This window comes from Rhinoraja longicauda, chromosome 26 (assembly GCF_053455715.1).
Source record: "Rhinoraja longicauda isolate Sanriku21f chromosome 26, sRhiLon1.1, whole genome shotgun sequence".
In the NCBI taxonomy this organism is placed as follows: Eukaryota; Metazoa; Chordata; class Chondrichthyes; order Rajiformes; family Arhynchobatidae; genus Rhinoraja; species Rhinoraja longicauda.
Genome location: NC_135978.1, coordinates 14,933,796 through 14,960,992, shown reverse-complemented (window position 1 = coordinate 14,960,992; position 27,197 = coordinate 14,933,796). Strand labels below are relative to the sequence as shown.

General features: G+C 41.4%; 1 protein-coding gene across 1 annotated transcript; it reads right to left on the bottom strand.

Annotated features, from left to right (window-relative positions):
- Positions 1-1,148: 1,148 nt before the first annotated feature.
- On the bottom strand, positions 1,149-27,197 carry LOC144606406 (E3 ubiquitin-protein ligase TRIM50-like). The gene is made up of 6 exons (XM_078422458.1): positions 26,793-27,197; positions 20,621-20,716; positions 18,789-19,019; positions 14,983-15,005; positions 2,968-3,092; positions 1,149-1,940 (listed from the first exon to the last, which is right to left on the bottom strand). Exons 1-6 carry the CDS (start codon positions 27,195-27,197, stop codon positions 1,393-1,395), a joined length of 1,428 nt encoding a protein of 475 aa, XP_078278584.1. The 3' UTR covers positions 1,149-1,392.

Here is a 27,197-nt window from a genome sequence, read left to right as displayed (position 1 = left end):
ACTTCTTTCCCCACCCACCCTTACTTTCCACATTCCTTCCTCTAGTTTCACAATTTGTAACTCTTCAATCCTTTTCATCTCACACCTCCTGTCTTTTCATCTCTGGCCTTCAGAGGAATTCAAACCCAGAGGTCCAGGAAAGTTGGACCTGTTTTGGCAAATAACAGAGTCTGCTGGTACTTTAGAGAAGTAGACAATTTGGAGATGTATGTGTCCAAATGTCTCTTAAATGTTGTTACAGTACCTTCCTCAACTGCTTTCCCTGGCAGCTTGTTTCAAATACCCACCAACCAATGAGTAAAAAAGTTGCCCTTCAGGTTCAAATCTTTCCATTTTCACCTTTGCAACATGCCCTTTAGTTCTTGCTTCCTCTAACCTGGGAAAATGCACTGTGCATTCACACTATCTGCCTCCATAGAATCATACAGCACAGAAACAGGCCCTTTGGCCCAACCTGCCCATGCCCATGCCCACTTAGATGTCCCATCTACATTAGTCCCGCCTGCCTGCATTTGGCCCATATGTCTCTAAACCATCCCAATCTGTGAACCTGTCCAAGGGTCCTATAAAATCTTTTAATTTTATACACCACTATAAGATCACCCCACAGCCTTCTGCACTCAAAGGAATAAAATCCTAGCCTATCCAATCTTTCCCTATGGCTCAGGCCTCAAGTCCTGGCAATATGCTCATAAAGCTTGTCTGCACTCTTTTCAGAGGATTGATAAACTTACAGGACCATCGTTGAATGGACCAGGGAAATGAGACAAATTGGTCAGGTCTTTCAAAGAGTCAGCCGGGGCATGATGGACCAAATATCCATCCCCCCATACAATAAATGTTCAAGATACAAATTGAACAAGGACAATAACATTTGCATCCATCACACAACTGTTACATTCCAGATATCAACCAATGGACATCACAAAACAAAATCACTCTTTGTTGGAGATGGAAAAATCTTGAAAAAAGATGAGATAGAATGTTATACTTTTCACATTGGTTCTTTTGACCCAAGTCTAGACATATACAAATGGTTAATTGTTGTGGATTTGATTGCAGCACATTTTGGTAAAATTCATTACATTTGGATAATTTGTATAAACCAATAAACCCCACAGTTCAATGTCCTAAACAATTAAGCTCCGTGAAATGAAAATCTACTTTACAGCTAAACATTACAAACGTATTTCTTGCTAATTCAGGAGATCAAATAGTAAGTTTAAAAGAAAGATCATGTGAACTAAATGCTGCCTTTTAAATGATGAGTCATGTTATAAGATTGGGACCGTATTAATTATGATACTATAACTGCTAACCAGGGCATCAGATAAGTAGTGGTTTATATTTGCATGATGCCTTTTATGCCTCCTGCTGTTTGTTCGAATAAATTCAAACACGGCAAAGTGTGATAGGTGCTAAGTCATTGCTTCTGTCAACACAGCAGAGGTCAAAAATTGGATAAATCTTTCTTTGAAAGGCTGAATTAAAAACATAGATCAAACTCAGCTCATCCGGATTATCCACATTATAGAATGAAAGTCGCCCGCCCTCATAATCAAGGAACACACCAATCTTCCGTGGTCTCACCAAGAGTGAAAGCTGAATTTTGGGATTCTGATATGCCTCATAATTTTTTCCTTCTTTCACTCCAATCATCCACACACCATTCTCAGGAGTCTTGTTTAACTTCCCTTTGCGGCCTGTGGTACCTTTAATAACGCCAAGGCGCCACCTAATCTTGTCATCGACAATCACTTGCCAATAGTGCTTGCCTGAGGAAAACCCTTTGTTAGCAAGAATGCAGGTGTTGTAATCAAATCGCTCCTGTACCAACGACAAGCGCTTGAGGTAAGTTCCACATTCTACCCTGGTGCTACTGTTGGTTATGATCAGAAGTGGGTGTGCGGTGCTGGGATCTAATTTTAACTCCTCTGGTTCTGAAAGAGATAAAACAAACAATTCCAATAAGTATCCAGGAAGCTGCATGGAGAAAACTTGCTACTTGAATCACTAAAAAAAACAATTAAATTCTGTTTGTGTTTATGTTCTCAGGGGTTAATTTTATGAATATATACTTTCTCAGCTGATTGGGACTATTGCAAATCATAGCACTGGAGACATTGCAAGAGGCCTATTTTGATTCAATTTGGTGATATGGCTGTTGCTAGCAAGGCTAGTATTAACTGACTGTCCATTGTTAGGTGAGAAAGTAGCATTGCAAAAGTTGTGAAAGTACCCAGCAAGGATGAAGCGACAGCAAGATGAATCCAGATTTGTATGGTGAGTGACTTTACAGGGAACTTACCAAGAGGTGGTATTCCCATGCAATCACCATCTAAGCGGTGAAAATCAGGAGGTTGGGAATGTCAAAGAATCCTTGGTAAGATGTGTAGGAAGGGACTACAGATACTGCTTTATACGAAAGATACAAAGTGATGGAGTAACTCAACGGGTCAAGCAGCATCGCTGGAGAAAAAGAATGGGTGAGGTTTCGGGTCGGAACCCTTCTTCAGACTGATATGGCAGTCTGAAGAAGGGTTCCGGACCGAAACGCCACCCATCCTTTTTCCCAAACCTTGGTGAGAGGTTGCAATGCCTTCTGTATGCATTACACTCTTCAGACACAGTATGCTAAAGTTATAAGAAAAGATTGAATGTCGATCAAATCAATGGTTTTGTCCTGGATGATGTTGAGGTTCTCGGATGCAGGAAAAAACAGTAATACTCAGGTGAATGTGCTCAACCATAGAAAAAAAATATTCACACTTCAGTACCCTTTAAAGACTCAAAATACATCCTTGGACAGGGTGGACCAACACAAGTCTTCAAATAATCTTTCCCCAGTATTAGTACCAAGTTGGTGTATCATGCATTTGTAAATTAAATTCCACCATAATTCTTTTTAATCATCTGTCTGGCAACATCTGGATCCCATTTGTTAACAAGGTAAATGTTCAAACCTACCTGGTAAAATCCGCTTCTGCAGTTTTTTCCAAACGGTTAGTTTGACGTCATCATGCCTAAAGCCAGGCTTGAACAAGACGGTACTGAAGATTTTGTCTGACTGTGGCTCTGGCATCTGTTTGCATCTAAAAGGATGGTAAATATATAAAACACCCAAACTGTGAGAGAGAAGTAAAAAGGGTTAATTGATTTAAACTAAGGACCATGAGAAATAGCTGACCTGACTAAGAACCGCAAGAGTAAATAGTGACATTCCGAGGATAAGGGCAAGATATCCAAAGAACTAGGAGAGAGGGCAAGATGACCAGAGCACTAGGGGAGAGGGCATGAACTACTCTGTACTGCGCATGCCTAATGAGATAAATGAATATTGCAAAAACGCCCCGCATGACAAGATGCCTCATTTAAATGTACATGCGATGTATGATGTGGGAGGCAACAGGGGCGATGACGGTAGATTGTGCACCTCAGTGCTCCGATTGGAAGGAGCCCGAAGGTGAGGAATTTAAGATGTGACAATTGTAAAGTGAAGTGAATAAAAAAGAAGGGATTTTCCCGACCTCGGTGTGTCATGAGAGGGAAGGCACCCAACTCTGCAGACTTGCAAATAAAATACTTGTTTCTCTAGATTGTCTCGAGCATCGTAATTGTGAGCACTCACATTTGCATCTCACAACTTGGGGGCTCGTCCGGGATCGCCACTCCGGCCGGCTGACGGGAGTATACGGAAGAAGGGACGGTGCACCCCGCTGAGTTCAGCGGTCTCAGACTCCTTGCTTGCCGTCAGCGGTTTGAGCGAGTGATACCTGGACCAGAGACTCGAGAAACAAGTGGGAGGACCAGGAAATCGCGAGGAGCTAAATCGAGTGATTCTTGTGCACAAGACCCGGGTAAGAAAACTGACTATTAAGTACTACTCGGGCGATTACAGCTAAGATCGGAGGGGAATTCCGATCGGGAGAATAAATGATCGGAGGGGAATTCCGATCGGGAGGATGGGCAGTGAAAACGGAAAGCCCAAAAGGGAGGGGAAGGGCGGTAAGCCCAACCCCCGCATTCCGCCTGATAGTCCGTTGGGGCGAATGCTGAGCCATTGGGGGCAGGGAAAACCCAGGGATTGGAGAAGACAAAAATTATTAAGTTCTGTTATTTTGATTGGCCAAAGGAACCAATAAAAGGGAGTTCAGTCTGGTGGCCACGACTGGGCTCCGATGAGGATTGAGTACGGCAGGCATTAAATGTGTTTGTTAATTCAAAAGCTTCCCCTAATCTGGAGGAAAGTTGTTATGCTTGTAAGGGGAAAGCGAAGAATAAATCCTGAAAGAATCACAGGAATCACAGGCTTGCCGATGCCTCAGAATAAATATTAAAGGAATATAGTAGAACTATAGAAGATAGAAATAGCGTAATAGGTAGCATAGTGACTATAGAGACGGAACGGAGTGAGAACAAGGACTGCATTTAAACTGACTGACCAAGTGCACTAACATAATATAAGACGAATACAATGAATAAAATAATATAAGACGAATACAATGAATAAAATAACTGCAGTTGAACTACTAAGTAGGAAGTTCCCCGTATCCAAAGAGGATATTTTTTAAAAAACACTCTGAGAAATGGAAAAAAAAAGGACGAAACAATTGGTTACGAAATGGCCCACGGAATGATATAAATATGATATAAATTTTGATATATTTATATTTTGATATATTTATATTTTGATATAAACATGTGTGATGAAATGGGAGTGTTAATTAAGAACTATAAGCCTAAGGATAAATCAGAAACCCGAGTAACGAAAAAGGAAAAATAACTAGACGTACTTAAATTGTTTAGAATAGAAGGAGAAAGGCTGAGGAAAGCATAGCAGGAAAAGAATACCACCCCAAACAAGGGTGAAAGACCCCCAAAACAGCATGAAAGTCAGGAGCTTCAGGAGAAAAAAAATCAACTCTGTACCCCAGCCTATGGGACCCTGGGTATCCCCCTCCCTATTCCAGCCAGGACGGAACAAAGCAGTGCCCTTTGGTAAAAGGGAATAGTGGAGATAGAGGGAGAAGTCACAACTTGGAACGATGAGCAAGACATAAAGGAATATAGACAGAGAAGGGGGCAGCGGGAAAAGGAAAGGATGAAGCAAGAAGCACGGGAACTAGAAGCAGACATCAAAAGGCTGCAGGACCTCAGGGACAGAAAGATTTATGGGACCCGTCAGGCAGCAAATGAGGAGTATGAGGGAGACAGCAACGTAGAAACACAGGCATGTAATCAGCAGGCATCAGAGGCAGGACAACAACTGCTCAGGGCCAATTTCGTGACTAAATCCTGGCCTGATGTGAGGAAAAAGTTAGAAAAGGTGGATGATTGGAATGAGAGATCACTACCTCAGTTGCTTACGGAGGCCCAGAAAGTGTACGTGCGGAGGGATGAGGAGAAACAGAAGGGAAAGGCAAAGATTATGTTACAGGCAGTAAAGCAAGTAGTAGACAAGGAACAGGGAAGTACAGGACGGCGGGGGAGTTACGCCCAAGGCAGAGGGAGAGGAGGCGGCAGAGGCCGTAGAAGAGGGGGATATGGAGAAGGTTACGGCAGGGGCCGGGGAAATACGGGTACGGGACAAGGTTGGAGGACAGGGCCTTCAAAATGTTATTTTTGTAATAAGGAAGGACACTTCAAAAGGGAGTGCCCTGAGCTTGTAGCGGAGTCCCGCACGTACAGTATGATGGAAAATGAATAGGGGGGGTCAGGGGTTCTCGTCCTTGGGGTCGAGGGACTATAGAAGGGAGCCCCTGGTAAATTTAAAAATAGGACCCCAAGGAGAAGATACGGTGTTCATGGTAGATTCAGGAGCGGAGCGATCAAGTGTGACCAAAGTACCAACAGGAACGGAGGCAGGACAAGGGAGAGTAAAAATTACCGGGGTAGGGGGAACTGTGATGGTAGCTCCCGAGATAGGAGGAGTGAATGTAAGGTATGAAAACCGGGAGGCGGTAGAGGACCTGATCTTAGTACCCCAGGCTGGCGTAAATTTAATGGGCAGAGATTTACAAATACAATTGGGAATAGGCACAGCACCGGTAGAGGGAAGAGTAGTGGTCCAGTTGTATACTCTGTATAGATGGAAAAAGACATAGTGGATACGGTATAGTGAATGGGGAAACTATGGAGGAAATTGAAAGTGGCAGGCTGCCTGATAGTTGGTCAGCCCAATCTTGTGAATTATACGCACTAATGAGAGCTTTGGAACTATTGGAGGGAAAGGAAGGAAGTGTGTACCGACTCAAAATACGCCTTTGGGGTAGTACACACCTTTGGGAAGATCTGGAAAGAGCGAGGAATGATAACAGCTCGGGGGAAAGAATTAGCGCATGAGCAATTGATAGGACAGACACTGGAGGCCTTGCAGAAACCAGAACGGGTAGCCATAGCACATGTGGCAGGGCATCAGAAGGGTAACACCCTGGAAGTCCGAGGAAATAGGGCAGCGGATGAGGTGGCAAAGAGAGCAGCCACAGATCAGACGGTAGAAATGATGTCACTGATACCTTTAAGGGAACCCGAGGAAAAGATACCTATCTTTGGTGAAAAAGAGCAGGAACACATGAGAGAAATGGGAGCCCGGCGTACCCCAAATGGGAAATGGTGGACACCGGATGGAAAGCAGCTATTGAACAAAGAAATTATAAGTGAGTTATTAGGGAGGCTGCATGGGCAAAGCCATTGGGGAACCCAAGCCCTCTGTGATACCCTCCTCAGGACCTACGCTTGCCGTGGGATGTATACCATGGCCAAACAAGTCATAGGGGGTTGTGTAATATGTCAGCGAATCAACAAAAAAAATCATGAGAGCAGTCCCAGGAGGAGGACAACCATTAGCAATAAGACCCTTCCAAAGAATACAGATAGACTTCACCGAGTTGCCCCGGATACAGAGATGGAAATACCTGTTAGTGGTAGTAGACCATTTCACTAGATGGGTAGAAGCATTCCCTACAGCAACTGCCACCTCACAGTCGGTAGCCAAGGTATTATTGGAGCAAATTATACCCAGATATGGGATTGTGGAAACATAAGACTCAGATAGAGGGACCCATTTTGCCTCCAAAACACATAAAATGATATGTGAAGCATTAGGGATTGAATGGAAATTGCATACACCATGGCATCCCCAGAGTTCCGGAAAGGTGGAAAGAATGAATGGCACCTTAAAGACCCAAATCACCAAGTTAGTAGAGGAAACGAGACTCCCCTGGACTAAGTGCCTTCCGATAGCCTTGTTAAGAAACCGAACGGCACCTCGGAAAGATATAGGGGTATCCCCATATGAAATGTTATTCGGGCTCCCGTACTTAGGAAAGATAGAAGGGATCCCAACAATACCAGGGAACGACGTGTTCTCAAGGAACTATTTACTGGCAGTATCCCAATCTCTTGCAGAACTAAAAACTAAAGGATTACTGGCCCAGAGCCCGCCACTGGATTTTCCGATTCACTCAGTCAAGGCTGGAGACTGGGTACTAATAAAAACGTGGAAGGAAGAAAAGTTGCAACCTAGGTGGACTGGACCCTACCTTGTGTTATTAACCACCGAGACAGCAGTACGAACAAAAGAAAAAGGGTGGACACACGCAAGTCGATTTAAGGGTCCCGTGGAGGCCCCACCAGACAATATCAGCCCGTAGACGGCACGTGGAGGAAAGGAGCCATTGACTTTGGTATTCACCAGGACCCCGCACGGAAAATGAAGACTTTGTGCTGGTGGATCGGGTGCTGGGTGGTTATCCAGGTTGTGAGTAATGTAACATGCATAAAAATAACTATACCACAGAATAGAAGGGCCACCACCATCCCATTTGATGTATGTGAAGGAAAATGGTGGTGTGGTCATAGGATGTATGTATGCACCCATCCCTGTAAAGATTGGCACGAGGTATTCACTTCATCTAGAGAGGGGTGGCATAAGCCCACCTATCAAACTGATAGGTGGAGAGTATATCAAAACCCAAATGAGGGATTGCCAGGACGTGTATATGTAAGCATACAGAGGGTTCAAATGAAGGAAAGTGGTAGGTATTGGATATGTGCAGATAAAACAGGGAAGGGCGCATGCCTGAGGTTTGAAATAGAGGTAGAACGGGACGGATACATGGTAAAATATGAGGATAAGGGGGAAATGTTCCAGATAGAAGACAGTCAGAGTAGGGATCCCTGGGTTACCCCAGCACCACCTGTAGTCCGCAATGTCACCACGGAGTATGAGCCTAAGGATTTAAATATAATGATAGTAACAGGAGAAATAGAATTAATGCAATTGTATGGGGAGGGAATACCAACAGGGGGAAAGGGAACCAACACCTGGCTTACCTGGATGATGTACACGGCCAGAAGTATGTAACAAACCAATTGCTACGCCTGCGCCGGAGCTAAGCCTCAGCTGGTCCCAGTACCATTTCCCTGAATTGGAATAGGACACCTGGGGCTATGTCATGTATACTGCAACTATTCACGAATCCCATACTACCAAAGAATGAGACCTGCCAGAGCTACCATTACCTATTCCCGGCTAGCAACAACAACACGAAGGGCCAAAGGAAAGACCCTCGACCTCCGCCATTGAGTGCTATACAAGATATAACCCAGATGGACAGGAAATGGGGGAGGTGCTAAACTGCAATCAGATGTATAACATTACAGCTGAGGAACAGGGGTCACTGTTCAGTAGCTCCTGGCTGAGAAAGCAGATAGTCAGTAGAGCCGATGTCTGGTGGTGGTGCGGAGAGGATACCCTGTGGCCCCGGCTACCAGGGTCATGGACGGGAACCTGTACCCTTACACAACTAATGATGCCCTTCACCATAGCAGTAGAGCATGCGGTCAAACTCAATGAAGGGGGCCGACGGCAAAGGAGAGAGGTGAGAGGATCATTTGACACACACATCTATATAGATGCAATAGGGGTGCCAAGAGGGGTACCCGATGAATTCAAAGCCAGAAACCAGATAGCTGCTGGCTTTGAGTCCATACTCTTCTGGTGGTCCACAATTAATAAAAATGTGGACTGGATAAACTACCTGTACTACAATCAACAACGCTTTATAAATTACACTCGAGATGCAGTTGAAGGATTAGCGGAACAACTGACAGCTACCAGCCTAATGGCCTGGCAAAATCGCATAGCCTTGGACATGCTCCTGGCTGAGAAAGGGGGGGTGTGTGTGATGTTTGGGGAACAATGTTGCACCTACATCCCCAACAACACTGCTCCTGATGGGTCTGTATCAAGAGCCCTAGCAAGTCTCACCTCCCTCTCTATCGAATTGGCCGAAAACTCTGGGGTAGACACCTCCTGGACCGGGTTTCTAGACTCCTGGTTTGGGAAATGGAAGCACATCTTTACATCAGCCCTAACATCAGTGGTAGTTGTGATGGGGTTGATGTGTCTATTCGGATGTTGTATCATTCCCTGCATACGGGGGTTGTCTCAGCGATTGATGGAGACGGCCCTGACAAAGAACGACATCACCATGATGGCCTGCAGAGTACAGTATGACCAGCAGGAGGAATATAGAGAGGCAAAGACTCTGCTGTTAGCACTAGAAAAGGAGGAAATAGTATAAATCAAAGTAGCGTGGCATAAGAAAAAGGGTGGATTGTGAGAGAGAAGTAAAAAGGGTTAATTGATTTAAACTAAGGACCATGAGAAATAGCTGACCTGACTAAGAACCGCAAGAGTAAATTGTGACATTCCGAGGATAAGGGCAAGATATCCAAAGAACTAGGAGAGAGGGCAAGATGACCAGAGCACTAGGGGAGAGGGCATGAACTACTCTGTACTGCGCATGCCTAATGAGATAAATGAATATTGCAAAAACGCCCCGCATGACAAGATGCCTCATTTAAATGTACATGCGATGTATGATGTGGGAGGCAACAGGGGCGATGACGGTAGATTGTGCACCTCAGTGCTCCGATTGGAAGGAGCCCGAAGGGGAGGAATTTAAGATGTGACAATTGTAAAGTGAAGTGAATAAAAAAGAAGGGATTTTCCCGACCTCGGTGTGTCATGAGAGGGAAGGCACCCAACTCTGCAGACTTGCAAATAAAATACTTGTTTCTCTAGATTGTCTCGAGCATCGTAATTGTGAGCACTCACATTTGCATCTCACACAAACCATGCAAACAGGAACTGATCCCTGCAGTTGACCTACTGTCAATGAACATGGCTGCATCTACAATTCAAGGGGAAATACTTTCTGCCTTGGAATCTTAAATGGAAGAGGGATCTGCCCAGTAATCTGAATATCTCATTTTCTTCTCTGTGTTTTGCAGAAATGCTTTTGGAATTATTGAGCGGTACCAGTAGCAACTGTTCAATAATTCCATCCTGAAACGTTGCCTATCCATGTTCTCCAGGAATGCTGCCTGACCTGCTGAGTTACTCCAGCATTTTGTGTCTTTCTTTGGTATCAACCAGCATCTGCAGTTCATTCCTATTATATATAGAAAAATAGAAAATAGGTGCAGGAGCAGGTCATTTGGCCCTTCGAGCCAGCGCCATGATTCAATATCATCCAGAATCAGTACCCTGTTCCTGCTTTCTTCCCATATTCCTTGATTCCGTTAGCCCTAAGAGTTATATCTAAGTCTCTCTTGATTACATCCAGTGAATTGGGCTTCACTGCCTTCTGTGGAAGAGAATTCCACAGATTCACAACTCTCTGGCTGTATACATTTTTCCTTATTTCTGTCCTAAATAGCCTACCCCTTATTCTTAAACCGTGGCCCCTGGTTCTGGACTCCCCCAACATGGAGAACATTTTTCCTGCATCGAGCCAGTCCAATCATATCCTTAAGAATTTTATATGTTTCTATAAGATCCCCTCTCATCCTTTTAAATTCCAGTGAATATAAGCACAGTCGATCCATTTTTTCATCATATGTCAGTCCCGCTATCCTGAGAATTAACCTGGTGAACCTACACTGCATCCCTCAATAGCAATAATGTCCTTCCTCAAATTAGGAGACCAAAACTGCACACAATACTCCAGGTGCGGTCTCACCAGGGCCCTGTACAACTGCAGTAGGACCTCCTTGCTCCTATACTCAAATCCTCTCGCTATGAAGGCCAACATGCCATTAGCTTTCTTCACTGCCTGCTATACCTGCATGCTTACTTTCAGTGACTGATGTTCAAGGACACCTAGGCCTCGTTGCACCTCCCCTTTTCCTAATCTGACACCATTCAGATAATAATCTGCCTTCTTGTTCTTGCCACCAAAGTGGATAACCTCACCTTTATCCACATTATACTGCATCAGTCATGCATCTGCCCACTCACCCAACTTATCCAAGTCACCCGGCAGTGTCATAGCATCCTCCTCGCGGCTCACACTGTCACCCAGCTTTGTGTCATCCACAAACTTGGAGATGTTACATTTAATTCCATCGTCTAAATTGTTAATATATATTGTAAATAACGGTGATCACAGCACTGAGCTTTGCGGCACCCCACTAGACACTGCCTGCCATTCTGAAAAGGACCCGTTGAATCCTACTCTTTGCTTCCTGTCTGCCAACCAATTTTCTATCCATGTCATTACCCTACCCCAATACCATGTGCTCTAAGTTTGCACGCTAATCTCTTGTGTGGGGCCTTGTCAAAGGCCTTTTGAAAGTCCAGATACACCACATCCACTGGCTCTCCCTTATCCATTCTACTTGTTACATCCTAAAAATACTGTATAATCCCAAACCTGCTGTGACATTGTAAAGTGGTACCTCCTGCCATTATTAATGAGGACTGTAAATATGTTTCCCATTTTATTTTATATATTCCAGCCTTTCACTCCTAAGTTTAGCAAATAGAATTGAATAAGTTCCTTATAGCTACACTGGTTTTCCAATCTTTTCGTTGCTGCTGAACTTGCTCAAGTTATTTTGTACCTGCAGTGAGAGATAGGAAACTGTGTTCTTCATTTCTTTGCTTTAGACTTTAGAGATTCAGTGTGGAGACAGGCCCTTTGGCCCACTGAGTCTGCGCCAACCAGTGATCACCCCGTACACCAGCACTATCCTACACAAGCGACAATTTACAATTTTACAGAAGTCAATTAACTCGGAGAAATCCTGTAGGGAGAATGTACAAACTCCGTACAGACAGCACCCATAGTCAGGATCAAACTCAGGTCTCTGACGCTGTGAAGCAACAACTCTCCTGCTGCGCTACTGTGTCACCCCACAGTTGTCCTCAAAGTTCCAACTGGTGCCCTAGACCTTGATGCCAATCGATTTGGAATGTAAATTTGACATCAGATGTCATTTAAAAAGTTTACCTCTTCAACCAATGGTTTCACTTAATTTTGCACATGTATATACTTGTTCAGCAATGAGGAAGAACTGTCCCAATCTTAACTTTTTAAAGGGGTAATCAACACCTTACTATTTAATTGATCAAAAAACAGGATCAATTGCTGGAGGAAGTGCTGTAATTCAGTCCCATTTATCTGGCCTTTGTCTGTCATGCCATACGTATATCAAATTCAATTTTAATTGGTGTTATAATTTGTTTCAATCAATAGTAAGTATCCTGTGTCTTATTTCTAGTGCCTCCAAGTGTGAAAAGTTGTCCTTATTATTCAAATGATAAACAAATCTAAATCACAAACTAGTAGTAGCAAGTGTTTATATATCCCCTACATCTTGAAAGTCCTTCCCAAACTCTGATGCCCAGAACTATTTTAATTAATGTCAACACAATGTTGAAATTTAACATTGTGTCTTTGCTTAGTTTAGTTTAGTTTAGTTTAGAGATACTCTGTGGAAACGGGCCCTTTGGCCCACCGAGTCCACGCCAACCAACTATCACCCGCCTCTTGCCCACTTGGGGTACTACACAATTTAAAGGGGCCAATTAACCCACAAACCCACACATCTTTGGAATCTGAGTGGAAACTGAAGCACCTGGAGAAAACCCACGCGGTCACAGTGAGAACGTACAAACTCCAATACGGACAACACCCTTAGTCAGGATCGAACCCGTGTCTCTGGTGCTCTAAGGCAGCAACTCTACTGTTGTGCCACTGTGCACCCATTCTGCAAATGTAAAAGGCCTCAGTTTCATGCATGTATTTTAGATATTATTTTATTTGGAAGTGAAAATAGTCCATGAAGTCATGTGCAATGTCACTACTGTGGGAACATTAACTGCCTTTTCTTGTGTAAATACTACAATCATCTATTGGCTGGTGTAAACTTATTTGTGTGACAAAACAATTGTTCTTGACTTAGGTTAAGTGTATTACTAACACCTACTGTATTTCTGCATTAGGTAATGTAATCTGTAAGCATTGTGACTGTGATAAGAATCATTTGTAGTTTGCACACTGGAATCATACCCTATATAAAGGGGCTTGCCAGAATAGAATCCAACACCCACATTCCTGTCTTTTGTGCAAAAGTAAACAAGTTTCCCAATCTTGAAACCTACTTTGGTGCTTTCCCCTATCTAGCGGTCACCTCTCTTAAACTGGCACCTGATCTTAGTATTTTCTCTTATCAATGTTTGCTCAGCTCCATGAAGTACCAATTTCAAACATAATAACTGAAGAAAACAATATGTTAGGACATTGGGATGAAGTAAGTTTAACCTAGTCTACTAAACTGAGAATGTAGAAGCAAGGAAATGCAGATGCTGGTTTACACAAAAGTACACAAAATGCTGGAATAATTCAGCGAGTCAGACAGCATCTCTGGAGAACATGGACAGGCAATGTTTTCGGTTGGGATCCTTTTGAAGAGTCTGAAGAAGGTTCCCGACCGAAATGTTACCTATCCATGTTCCCCAGAGATCCTGCCTGACCCTCTGAGTTACTCCAGCACTTGTGTTCTTTCCAGAAACTGAGAAACCACTATTAATAAAGGAATTGTACATTGAAAATAATGATATATTTATTTTATTTGATATCAACTGTTTCATCGAAAGAATTTGGAATCCTTAAGAACTGATTAATGAGAATCAGATGGGACGTGGTGGTTGGTGGTGGGAGAACCAGCTAACTTAATCAAGCACATTGTGTTAATAGGCCTACTCCCAGCATACGTATCTTTTAAGTGAGGGATTTGCAAAATGGGATTTGCATGTTGATAACCAGGTAATTAATAAATTCCCCAAACCCTAAGAGATTTAAGCTTTATGTAGCTATCTGCAAGTTTGGATACTGCAGGGTCGGTGGTATTGTTATGGCCGAGTACAGTCCACTTAGAGTCAAAGCAAAGACCTGCAATGATGCAGTACACAGGCAGTTCTCAAGGATTACTAACCATCTTCAATTTCAGTTAAGAAATCCCTATCATAATGTGCCTGAAGCATCTCAGTACCACTGGTTTGAATGATCAGAGACTGAGTGGTGCTGCATTTAAATAAAATACTTTCTTACTACAGTGGTCTCCTTCCCTTACCCACTTCCATTGCTTCCTCTCCAATTTACATGCTCCTTTTCTTCCCAATTTGCCGGTAAATGAAGCTGTTGATATTTCGGGGCTAAACAGCAGCTGGTGCTCAAAATCCCACACCCATATCCTCAGCAAAAGAACAACTGCAACCCTTAATATAGAGGAAAGTTAGTTTATTTGATAGTGTGCCTAAAGAATTGCAGTGTCACAGAGCACTCTTTAGTATCTTTGAAATGTTTGGATGTGGGGGTCAGCACAGGCAACTCCATCCTGTCCTCACCCAGCAGTCAATCCTTTGCTGAGGGACGATATTAAAAAGGAAGGATATTTATTCATTTTTTTATTTTGGAGGTTTCTGAAATCTCTGATCACTCTGGGGTAGGAATCACTCCTGGTTTATATGGCTCAGGAGATCCTCAGTGCCAGTTTTTTGAGCCATCAAGAGACTTAACAAATTGGAGGAAATCAATAAGAGTCCAGAAAAAATACAATCAAGAGCATTATTAATCTTGTTTCATTAGCAGTGAATGAAGCAACAGAGAAATTGGAAATTGCACTTACATTGAGGCGATCGAACTGTACTCCTGAAAAATGTTGAGAAAATAAAAATTAAATTTTAAGAAATAAATTAGAAATGGAAACATTAGCCGTTACTTTTCTATGATTTTTAAATTCATCATATTTCCGCATTCACAGGTCTTGCTTCCCTCAAATCCAGATGGATGGCCTGCCACCAGTTATTGCCAACTAGTTCCAGCCGACCACTACCCCCCACAATCATTTGATTCCATCTCTCAGGTGAGGAGGTGTTGAGCATATCTCACAAGTTTCCTGTGGTAATAGGGTTGCAATAGTAAAGCTAATCTTGTGTGAGATTAAATGTGTACCATCGTTTCACAGTGGGATGTCAATACTTCAATGTTTAGAGCCACTGCTTCTCAGGTTATATCGGTGAAATCTCATCTCAACATTCTGCTCCCAATGTACCAAGTACTGAACATGGATTGGAACTGATTCTGGAGCAAAAAACATTGCTGGTGGATCTCAGTAGGTCAGGCAGCATCTGTAGTGAATTTTTCTTCCACAGACGCAGGCTAACATGCCGAGCTCCTCCAGCAGTTTATGTTTTGCTTAGAATTCCTGCATCTACAGACTCTTGTGTCCCTAGAAATTGCTTCTTGTTGATCCTGAATTAGTAACTTGTTTCTGTTCATTATATACACTAGCATATATATCTTTCTGTATTTTATGGAAATTAGATAGGCCTGTAGGTTGATTCATAGATCCTTTAACCCATTATTGAGTTAAAGTTGGAAAGTTAAAGCTAAGTGGAAGAAAATATTAATATCCTTTCTTACTTAATTTTGATTGGAATTGACAAGGTAACGAAGGGTGTTTCGATGTGACAATTGACATCTCTCGTTGACCAGGTGTTGAAGAGGTTCGTGGGAATCGGCAAAATAAGATTAGATGTATGACCTCTTGTCCAGGAATGTGTTGAAAGTTGGATGGTAAATGGAAACATGAAATAGTACACGGAGATAAGGAAGTTTGTTTCTATCAGCAGTGTGTTACAAAAGACCACCCGCGCCCCCTACCGCTAGTAGTGTAGAAACATTGCAGTAAATAGGGGTTTATGATTGGCTCGGAGAGGGGATGGTGGCACAGGCCGCCTAAAAGGTGAGATAGAATAATGTCAAGATGCCCTTGCATTGTGTTTGACTTGTATTAACCATCTGTTGTTGAATAAGATTGACATAAACAAAAAGTATGTTATGACTAATGAAATAATTGGTACCCATGTAGTAGATAGTACATTTTTGTTTAGTTGTATCTAAAAAAAAAAAAAAATTGTTTACTGCACAGTATAACTGTCGGCTAATTCTGCTGTGAAGTCAGAGAACTGGTGAGCAGTTAACTGCCGCCATCTCTCCATGATATCATGCAATAAAGTCTCTTGAAGCAAACCTGCGAAGTCTCCGTTTTTCATTTCCCTTTAATTTCCCTCTCAATTAATTTCTTCCACACTAAATTCCAGGAGACTGACCTTTAGCAAATCTTACGAATAGCACATTCTCTGATGTACAATGGACTTTGTAGAAGTAATGGGATGGTTGACACAAACTTTGGAACTCCACAGACACTGTTGCCATTCAGGGATATCATAAGCCTCTACCCCAATTAATTTCAATAATAATGCACATTTAAAATTTGTTCCTGGTGTGATTTTCAACCTCACTAGTGTGAAAAATGATTGTTCTCGTTTACTATTGGAAACAAACAGCTTTTACTCACCCTTCTTCCGTAAGTCTCACTGTTTACTCTAAATATTCTTCCTATTTAGTGGAGTCAGGGGGTATGGGGTGTCAGGGGGAATGGGGAGAAGGCAGGAACGGGGTACTGATTGTGAATGATCAGCCATGATCACGTTGAATGGCGGTGCTGGCTTGAAGGCCGAATGGCCTACTCCTGCACCAATTGTCTATTGTCTATTTAACACTAAGCCTTCCTCGCATCTTCAAAAGCTTTCTGCAATGAAAACTTACTTCCAACGGAGTATTTGTTCCTTCTCATTATCTCCTTTGTTGGATATAGAGATGAAGCATAGTTCACCATGTGCAATCATAAGTGTCACGTGGGAGGAGGCACAAGTGAGCTCATTGGCCAAGAACTTATTCAACCAGGTTTTGCAGAACTTGTGTGTTGTGTTTAGTTTAGTTTAACTTAGTTTATTATTGTCACAGGTATCGAGTTACGATGTAAAGCTTTTTGTTGCATCCAGTCACTGAAAAGGCTATACATGATTACAATCAAGCTGTCCACAGTATAGAGATTCAGGATAAAGGGTGTAACATTTAGTGCAAAATAAAGTCTGATAAAGTCCATTAAAAATAGTTCAAAGATCTTCAATGAGATAGATGGGCCAGGACTGCTCTCCGGCTGGAGAGAGGACGGTTCAGTTGCCTGGTAACAGCTGGGAAGAAACTGTTCCTGAGCTGGAGGTATGCGATTTCAAACTTCTGTACCATAAATTGCCTGATGGGATAGGGGAGAAGAGGGAGTGACCGGGATAAGACTTTTGATTATGCTGGTGGCTTTGCTGAGGCAGCATGAAGTGTAGATGGAGTCCATGGAAGGGAAGTTGGTTTGCGTGATGGTCCGGGCTGCGTCCACGACAATTTGCAATTTCTAGCGGTCTTGGATGGAGCTGTTCCCAATCCTTGCTGTAATGCAACCTGATAAAATGCTTTCTACGGTGCATCTGTAAAAGGTGGTGAGGGTTGTTGGGTACATGCCGAACTACCTAAGTCTTCTAAACAGTAGAGGTGTTGGTGTGCTTTCTTGGCCATTGCTTCAATGTGGCTGGTCAAGGACAAATATTTACTTGGTGATATTTATTCCTAAGAACTTGAAGCTTTCGACCATCTCTACTTTGGCACCATCAATGTCTACTGGGGTGTGTGTACTGGTTCGCTTCCTGAAGTCAATCACAATCTCCTTTGTCTTGCTGACATTGAGGAAGAGGTTGTTGACTTGCAGACATAAACTTTCTTGAAGAGTAATGTCAACACATGTTGCACTCAGCTAAATCAGCAAAGATCAGGGATTGAACCTGATTGTTGGACTTACTATCACATCAACTGTGCAGTGACATTTGTGCAACTCACATCCTTTGATGGCCTTTATACTTGATTCATTAGTACTATGTCACTTGCAGTTATTTGATAAATTGCATGGTTTGGTATTAGTTGTTGATTACCATTTTCTTATGCTGCCTTTGATTTTATTTAGATGCAGTCAATATTTTGGTGATATTATTGTGCACCTAAATGATTTTGCATTCCAATAAACCACTGCCAATGTAGAAATGGCAATGGTGCACTCGAATAGTATGATCTCCATGAATTTAACTCTTCATCAAGCTTCTGAATTGCTGGGATTTCTCCTCAATCATTAACATCTGATTAAATCAGCATTGAGAAAACAAAAATTGAGTCCATCAAGATAAAAGGTACTTATTTAAATGTGTAAAAAGCATTTATTATGTGTAAAAAATGTGTGCTGTTTACGTATAAAATGTATTTGTCATTCATTCAAAATGTGTGTTCTAATACTGAGCAAAGCAAGAACTGGATAAACTGCAACATTGATTAATAGTCAGGGAGAGAATTAGAATTGATGGATTACCCAATTTGATCCTTTATATATATCATTGTTCTACATTTCATATCTTTCTATCTTCCTTTCTAATTACTGATTTATTTGCGAGACATATATTAACACACTTTTCTATATACTACATGATCATTCTTAAAATTCTATCCAAATCCAGCTTGATTGGGGAAAAGTAATTACTGTATACTTACCCTTATGAAATCTAAATGATTTTCATTGCCCAATTTTTTCAATGAAGCCTCAACTTCCTTCAGCTGTTTCAGTGTTTTGGACATTTCTTCCAATTGTTCATCAATTGTTTCAACAGTAGTGGTACACTTTAACTGTATGGACTGAATGAAGTTGGCCTCTTCCTCATCAACAAAACCTCTGAGTTCCTGGAATTCTTTCTGAATCACCAATTTGCAGACATCAGATTCATTCTGGTGGAACACAAGCAAGAGAGAAAAGACTTTCTTGTGGGGAAAATGGATGAAATAATCAAAGCAAAAGAGGAAACAGTTTTAATAGGGAGAATATGGAGTAACAAGTTTAGCAAGCAAAACAAAGACATGGAAGGAATAAGGTGAGAGAAATTGGAGGACATGATCATAGTATTGTTGATAACATATTGATAACATGCACTGTGAATACATACTGTGTTTTTAATTTCCTAAAAGGAATACTTTCCACCCATAATGTGGAGTAATGGGGAAGTGAGTGATATGAATTATACTAGTATTGTGTAGGTCAGTAGTATTTTCTATGTGGATTTGCAAACTAGACTGTGTCAAGGAACGTAATAAGAGCAAAGAAAAAATGCGTGTTTATCAGGGCAGTCCTGAAAGCAAGACCTTGCGCTGTCCTGCAATTTGTATCTGGAGTTCATTTGCTGTGAAATCTTGGATGTTTGGAAAGATATCAACATTATCATCACCAAAGATGGTCGTGAGACATATGTACTTATTTTGAGTGTTATCAATAGTGAATAGTAACTTAATTGGACCTGCTAGCTGAATCTCACACCATCCAAAGTGAATGGCAAAACTTGTTAATAACACTGGTGGAAAGAACTCTTATGAAACATGGAAATTATTTCATTTTTTAGTATTTCCGGGTTCCACCATTTCAACCATGGGCTTCCACATTGCGATGGAGGGACGGGCTTCTCTGAACCATTGAAACGCTCATAATAACGCTCATGAAACGGACATGCAACTCAGATGATTTTGGAAATATTTCCTAATATTTTGGACATTCTGTTAATGTCAGGACATTTTTACATAATATAAAATAGGTTAAGTATTTGTTTTGTTATTCTGTTTTATTATTTTTGCACATTGTCATTATGGTAGATTTATCCTGAATAATATAGCCCTAAACGTGGTATTTTCTGAAGAACAGCGGCAAATTATGTAGAACGCAAGTAAGTTGGCAAACAATATGGTATGCATCTTCCTTTCACAATGCCTTTGTGATCATAGAACAACTGTGTCTAACAGCATGGAAACAGATCCTTCATCCCATCTGTCTGTGCTGGTCATTAAGTACTGATCCAATTTCCCAACACATAACTCATTGCTTTCTACAGCATGACATCTAAATCTTTCTTAAATATTCTGAGAGTTCTTGCATCCATCAAAGCTCCATGTAGTAGGTTTCAGATTTCAACCACATCCGGGTGAAAAAAATCTTCCTCCAATAAAAATCTTCTTCAAATGCCTTCTAAATCACCTATCCCTTAATATGAATCTATACCCATTTTTATATACATCACTGATAAGGGTTGTTATCTCTCCATTATCTGTGCCTCTCAGAATTTTGTAAACCTGTCATAAGTCTGTGTAGTATACTGAGATAACTGTTTCCATCAATACCGTTTTGGAAGAATGCATTTCAGAACATGCTGTGTGGTGGGAATTGAGTCTGCCAAGAAAATTGATTAATTTCTTATAAACAATCATTACATTTTTTACCAATGCTCTTTTCAAAAAGAAAGCACGCACCAAACATTATACACCATCCCAAGAGTTATTAGACTCACAATAATACGAGTTCTGTTGTGTCTTAATCTGTTTATGTTCCTCTCCGTGTTGTTCTTTTGCATCTGAGCTCCTGTTATGAGCAAAGCAAGTTGTTCCTGTGAAGAAAAACAACAGCAAAAGGCTGGAGTAACTCAGCGGGACAGGCAGCATCTCTGGATAGATAGGTGACGTTTTGAGTTGAGACCCTTCTTTAGACTGAGACTCAGGGGAGAGGGAGTCTGGAGATATGGAAGGATAAGGTGTGAAAACGACGACGACAAAAAGGCTAAGATTTCTTCTCAGGACACGTGTTGCCCAAGCGAAAGATTTAGATTAAACAGTATTTCGCAAATAGATGAGAGAGCTCCTTCCTTCATTGTGCTCACTTGTGATTTAACTGTAATCAATTTGACAACTAATGGTTGCAGGAAGAGACAACAAGGCGAGTGAATGAAAGCAGTGCACTGATGTAGTCTCCATTGATTTTAGCAAAGCTTTTGACAAGCTTCCAAATGGTAGATTAACATAGAGTGACAAGATGGATCCAAAACTGGTTCAGTGACAGGAATCAAAGGGTAATGGCTGTCTGAAGATCTTGTGACTGGAAAGACATTGCTAGTGGAGGTCCATAGGGTTAGTACTAAGTTATTTCAGCTTTTTGCAGATGATACTAAAACTAAAAACGGGAGGAAAGCTTTCAACTGAATGAAGATATGAGCAGGAATGTGGGTATAGGAAATTAATTGAGAAAACCTGAGGTACTGCATTTGGGAAAGTGCAACATGGCAAAGGACATACAATATATTGGAGGATATTGAGTGGAGCAGCAGGAAAAAAGGCCCTTGGTTAATAAGACAGTTAATAAAGCACATGGATGCTATCCTATCTTAATGATAAGTAGGATATACAACAAAGAGGTTCTACTATAACTGTATGCAAAACGTTATATCACAGTTAATTCTATTCTATTCATCAGATAGAGAACTTAGTAACATGGTGTCAAGACAACCTCTCCCTTAATGTTAGCTAAACAAAGGAGCAAGTCATTGACTTAGAAGTGTAATTCACATGTCTCTAACCACTCTTAATAATTCCTTCAGATGCACTATTATGATGCATCACAAGTAGGTTTGCCAACTGCTCTACTCAAGACTGCAAGAAATTGCAGACGGTTGCGGATGCACACAAACCAGCCTCCCCTTCATCTACACTTCACACTGGCAACACAATTAAGTACGGCTTGCATCCAGTCATTCTTTCTTTTTTCCTCTCCTGTCAGCCAGAAAATGGCAACGCTTGAATGTAGGTACCACCAGGTTCAAGAACAGCTTCCTACCTACTGTAATCAGACTCTTGAATGGATCTCTGGATATATTCCCAATCTCCCAACCTACTTTGTTGGGGCCCTTGCACTTTTTTAACCTGCACTTTCTCTGCAGCTGTAGCTGTATGCTGCACTCAGTTTCCTTTCATTTTTTGCACTCCTGTTGTAATCGTGTATGGTTTGGTGGCATGCAAAACAATTTTTTCACTGTATCTTGGCACTAATAAACCAATACTCATAAATGGAAGAGCAAGTAATTTTTGTGCCGGTTTCAAAAAGTTTTTATATTAGTGCCATTTTACTGCACTAACCTCATATTCATTGATATTTTAAAAGTTATTAATCTCCTCTACTCTTACTCAATGAGTAAGCTTTCATAGCACTCTCAGGTAGAGAATTCCAAAGATCTCTCCCTGGGTTGGGAAATTTCTTCCCATTTTTGTCCTGAATGGATTATTTTGAGATCTTATTTTGACCACTGATTCTAGTTATCCCACCCACAAGAAATATTGGAAGCTGAAGTTTTGTGTTTAAGAACATCAAAGATGCTAAAAAAGCAATTATGGGAGAATGTCTTTCATGTTTGCTGGTTTAACGGATTCATAGGAACACCAATGACTGTATATACATTAATGACTTAGACGAAGGGATTAAAAGTACCATTAGCAAATTTGCAGATGATACTAAGTTGTGAGGAAGATGCAATAAGGCTGCAGGGTGACCTGGACAGGTTGTGTGAGTGGGCGGATACATGGCAGATGCAGTTTAATGTAGATAAGTGTGAGGTTATTCACTTTGGAAGTAAGAATAGAAAGGCAGATTATTATCTGAATGGTGTCAAGTTAGGAGGAGGGGGAGTTCAACGAGATCTGGGTGTCCTAGTGCATCAGTCAATGAAAGGAAGCATGCAGGTTCAGCAGGCAGTGAAGAAAGCCAATGGAATGTTGGCCTTCGTAACAAGAGGAGTTGAGTATAGGAGCAAAGAGGTCCTTCTACAGTTGTACCGGGCCCTGGTGAGACCGCACCTGGAGTACTGTGTGCAGTTTTGGTCTCCAAATTTGAGGAAGGATATTCTTGCTATGGAGGGCGTGCAGCGTAGGTTCACTAGATTAATTCCCGGAATGGCGGGACTGTCGTATGTTGAAAGGCTGGAGCGATTGGGCTTGTATACACTGGAATTTAGAAGGATGAGGGGGGATCTTATTGAAACATATAAGATAATTAGGGGATTGGACACATTAGAGGCAGATAACATGTTCCCAATGTTGGGGGAGTCCAGAACAAGGGGCCACAGTTTGAGAATAAGGGGTAGGCCATTTAGAACGGAGATGAGGAAGAACTTTTTCAGTCAGAGGGTGGTGAAGGTGTGGAATTCTCTGCCTCAGAAGGCAGTGGAGGCCAGTTCGTTGGATGCTTTCAAGAGAGAGCTGGATAGAGCTCTTAAGGATAGCGGAGTGAGGGGGTATGGGGAGAAGGCAGGAACGGGGTACTGATTGATAGTGATCAGCCATGATCGCATTGAATGGCGGTGCTGGCTCGAAGGGCTGAATGGCCTACTCCTGCACCTATTGTCTATTGTCTATTGTCTATTGACCAGACAAGTAGGATGAGAAGCAAAGAACCCTTCTATTCATATTAATAGTTAATACTGACTCTTAGCAGATACAATGCTCCACACATTAGTGTTTACTGTGCTGATTATATATCTATTCAATGCCAGTGAAATAATGATGCTTTTCAATGACAATTTAAAAAAAAGTCTTCAACTTTTCTCCCTTTGATTTTAGGGCTAGGTTCTCTAACTTACATATTCATTCCGCGTAGTTTTGGTCATAAAATCATGAAATCAACCATGTATTGCTCCATTCATTTTATCCCTTCTACCTATAATGTGCAGTCTGATTCATCCCCATTATTTTCACCTATTTCTCCTTAAGGTGAGCAATTCATTCTATCTTCACAGTTAACTCATTGGATTCTACAAATAATACTGGCCATGCTTGCAGCACATAGAAAGAACTGTGATGCTTTTTTTCTGGATAAAGTCTCCTCTACATCTATCAGTCTTATTCCTAATCAAATAGTCATATCAGAATCAGAATATGCTGCACCATAGAAGAAAGCCATAACCCTATGTGCCTGTGCTTGTTCTTATAAAATGATTGATTATTGATTCTTCATCCACAAGTTCATGTTATAAAAAAGCACATATTTATTATTATTTTTACAAAACCTGGACTACAACCCAAATGGAATGAGCACTGAATTCTCCAATTCTAGATGACCCACATCCCCTGCCTCTTTCTCTCTGCTCCTGTCTACCATGGTTCTTTCACACATCACTTCTTCCTACAATATCTCCAGCCCATTTTCACCCTGCCTTTTCCTTCCTCCCTACTTATCCCATCTGCCCATCACCCATTTCCCCCCCTCTCCCCCATACTCCTCCCCTCCCTGTTCCCATATGCCACCATCCCACCTATAATTGGTACCATTCACTGCCTTCCTTTCTTATCTGATTCTAGAATTTGTTGCCTTTTGATGTCCTCATTTATCGTTTCCCAGGCTCCGTTGCCATCTCGATCCTTATCCCACTGACTTTCTCCCCACTACTCTTTCACTCAAGGTAAAAGGCCTCCACCTAAACCTTTGTCTGTCCATTTCCTTCCACGGATCTGCTTGACTCACTGAATTTCTCCAGCACCTCTCTTTTTTTTAAACTCCAGATTCCAGCATTTGCAATTTCTTGTGCCTCTATATATTTCTTTATTGTGTACCTAGTACATAAATATTTCCTCTGTTTACCAACCATTCACTTATCTTATCAAACCCCTTCATGATTTCAAACATTGCTATTAAATCTCCCTGTAATCTTATTTGCTAAATAATATTGAATTCCTTTTCCCATTTACCAGTCCAATAAAGAACATAAAGCCTTCATATCCTATGTATTTGTGGTTCACAGATTTGAACATATCCCACCTGAGGTCTAACACATGATTTGTAAAGATTTACAGAACTTCAATGTATCAGTTAAAGAATCAACTGCTCTTTCAACAGCCTTGTCAAAATTCCCTGCTGTGGTCAAGGATTTATGTACATTCATCGCAATATCTCTGTTCCTGTGGTATCTTTAAAATTGTATCAGCTCTCCATTTTGACTCTCCATATTTTTCCTATGGAAATGCATGAGATCTTAGAGATGTTGTAGCGTTAGAGGCTTATAGTGAGTCTCAACTCTACTTATCATTATTTACTAGTTATTAAAAAGAAATAATCTAATTTGAAATGTAATACAGTTGATCTGTGTTATCCAACCTGATGGACAGGCTGACTTCATTGCAGTCACCTCATTCTACACATAGGCTTTTATCATTGCAGTCTAGTCCAACAGACAATTGCTATCTAATTCCATATGCAGATTACCTTCGAATTGCTTCATGTGTAGGAAGGACCTGCAGATGCTGGTTTAAACTGAAGATGGATACAAAAAGCTGGAGTAACTCAGAGGGACAGGCAACATCTCTGGAGAGAAGGAATGGGTGATGTTTCGGGTCGAGTCCCTTCTTCAAGACTGTTTTTAAAAAAATTTCATTGTTTAAGATCTGTACTTTATTGTATTCTTTCTCAATCTTGCAAAAATCTAATTTTATTGCAGTGCTATTTCCACAAATAATTAGATATTTTTTATAAGAAAATAACTGCAGATGCTGGTACAAATCGATTTATTCACAAAATGCTGGAGTAACTCAGCAGGTCAGGCAGCATCTCGGGAGAGAAGGAATGGGTGACGTTTCGGGTCGAGACCCTACTCCAGCATTTTGTGAATAAATAGATATTTTTTATGCCTTCTTATTTTTTTAGGCCATTTGGGTTTCAAAGCATTGCCAGCAATCCCATTCTCCTACTTATTTCTCTACAACCCACTCTCTTCTCACATACACATTAGCTAATCCTCAATTCTCCTGCCACCCACCTAAATCAAGAGGCAATTTAAAATAGTCACGTAAACTTGAAGCACCTTTTTTGGAATGTGGAAGGGAAACAAAACCCATGTAGTTGCAGGGAAAACATGCAAACACCACATAGACAGCACTGGGTATCTGGATTGAACCCAGGTTATTGGAATGGTGCAGCAGCGTCTAACTGCGGTACCACTTTCTACTAACTTTAATAGTGACTTATTTTTACATTAACATACCTCATGTTTAACAACACACTGGATCACTTTGGTCTATTTTGATCCCATTTAAAACACACTTACATAGGTACGTTGCTCAGAAAAACATTCAAAGATATTAATCCTTGCTGCTTTTCACTTAATGCCCTGCAACAAATTCCTCATCTCAAGCTATTGCTAGCTTTGTATATTTTCAGTGCCCAGTGGCAAATAAGTCAGTTAAAATAGTATAGAATTTGCAAGTTCATTGGCCGAGACCAGGCTCAGCAAATGAAGGACCACACAATGCTGAATTCTCTTTTCCTCCAAGTTTTCTCCTTTGGCTGTGAGTAAACATTCCCCCGCCTCTTCCCCCTTTAATTATATTCCACCCTCTCTCACATTTATACTTCAGTTTTCAAATTCTGTGTATTTGACTTCTTTACTCCAGTGAAAATGTATCTTTACATTTTCAGTCCTTTACACTTTTACCCTAAAACTGATACCAAAATTTACCTTCCATGGGGTTGATTTTTTTGAGGAGCAGTTTCAGCACTTTTGCGTTGCAGATAGACTCATTTCAATGGGGTTTACAACTTGTATTTTGCACATTCTCTCCCCCCCCCCCCCCAAATGGCAACAAAGAGGGCTTGCTTAATCTGCTGTTAGTCACAGTCAATATACAGAAGGCAAAAGCACTAATCATTACCTTCATCCTCTCATACACACTGGAGAGAGGGGTTAATTTATGTTGCTTGTGTTGTCCAATAATTCCGCAGAGCCCACAGATTATCTGATGGTCTTTCTCACAGTAGAGGCTCAAGGGGTTGTGGTGATCCCTGCAGTTTTCTTGATTGCCACTGGACCCACTTATCACTGTCAAGGTGTCAATAACACGAGCTAGTGATACATTAGGAGAAGAGCTGCTGCAGTCCACCATCTTCCGACACACAGGGCAAGTAAAATAATTGTCCAGGTTTCCAGACAGAGATAGGACACAGTTCTTGCAATAACTATGACCACACTGGAGCATCAAAGGCTGCTTGAAGACCTCCAGACAAACAGGGCACAGAAGCTGGTCCTCCAAGCACTGGAAATTCTGCTTTGCTGCCAT

Bases quoted from the DNA above. Each gene is read 5' to 3' on its own strand.
- LOC144606406 (XM_078422458.1), bottom strand. From the start codon at position 27,197: ATGGCAGCAAAGCAGAATTTCCAGTGCTTGGAGGACCAGCTTCTGTGC. The intron at 15,006-18,788 runs GTAAGTATACAG...AACATTTTTCAG, and splicing joins ATCATTTAGATTTCATAAGG to GAGTACAGTTCGATCGCCTC. The intron at 1,941-2,967 runs GTAGGTTTGAAC...TATCTCTTTCAG, and splicing joins GCAGAAGCGGATTTTACCAG to AACCAGAGGAGTTAAAATTA.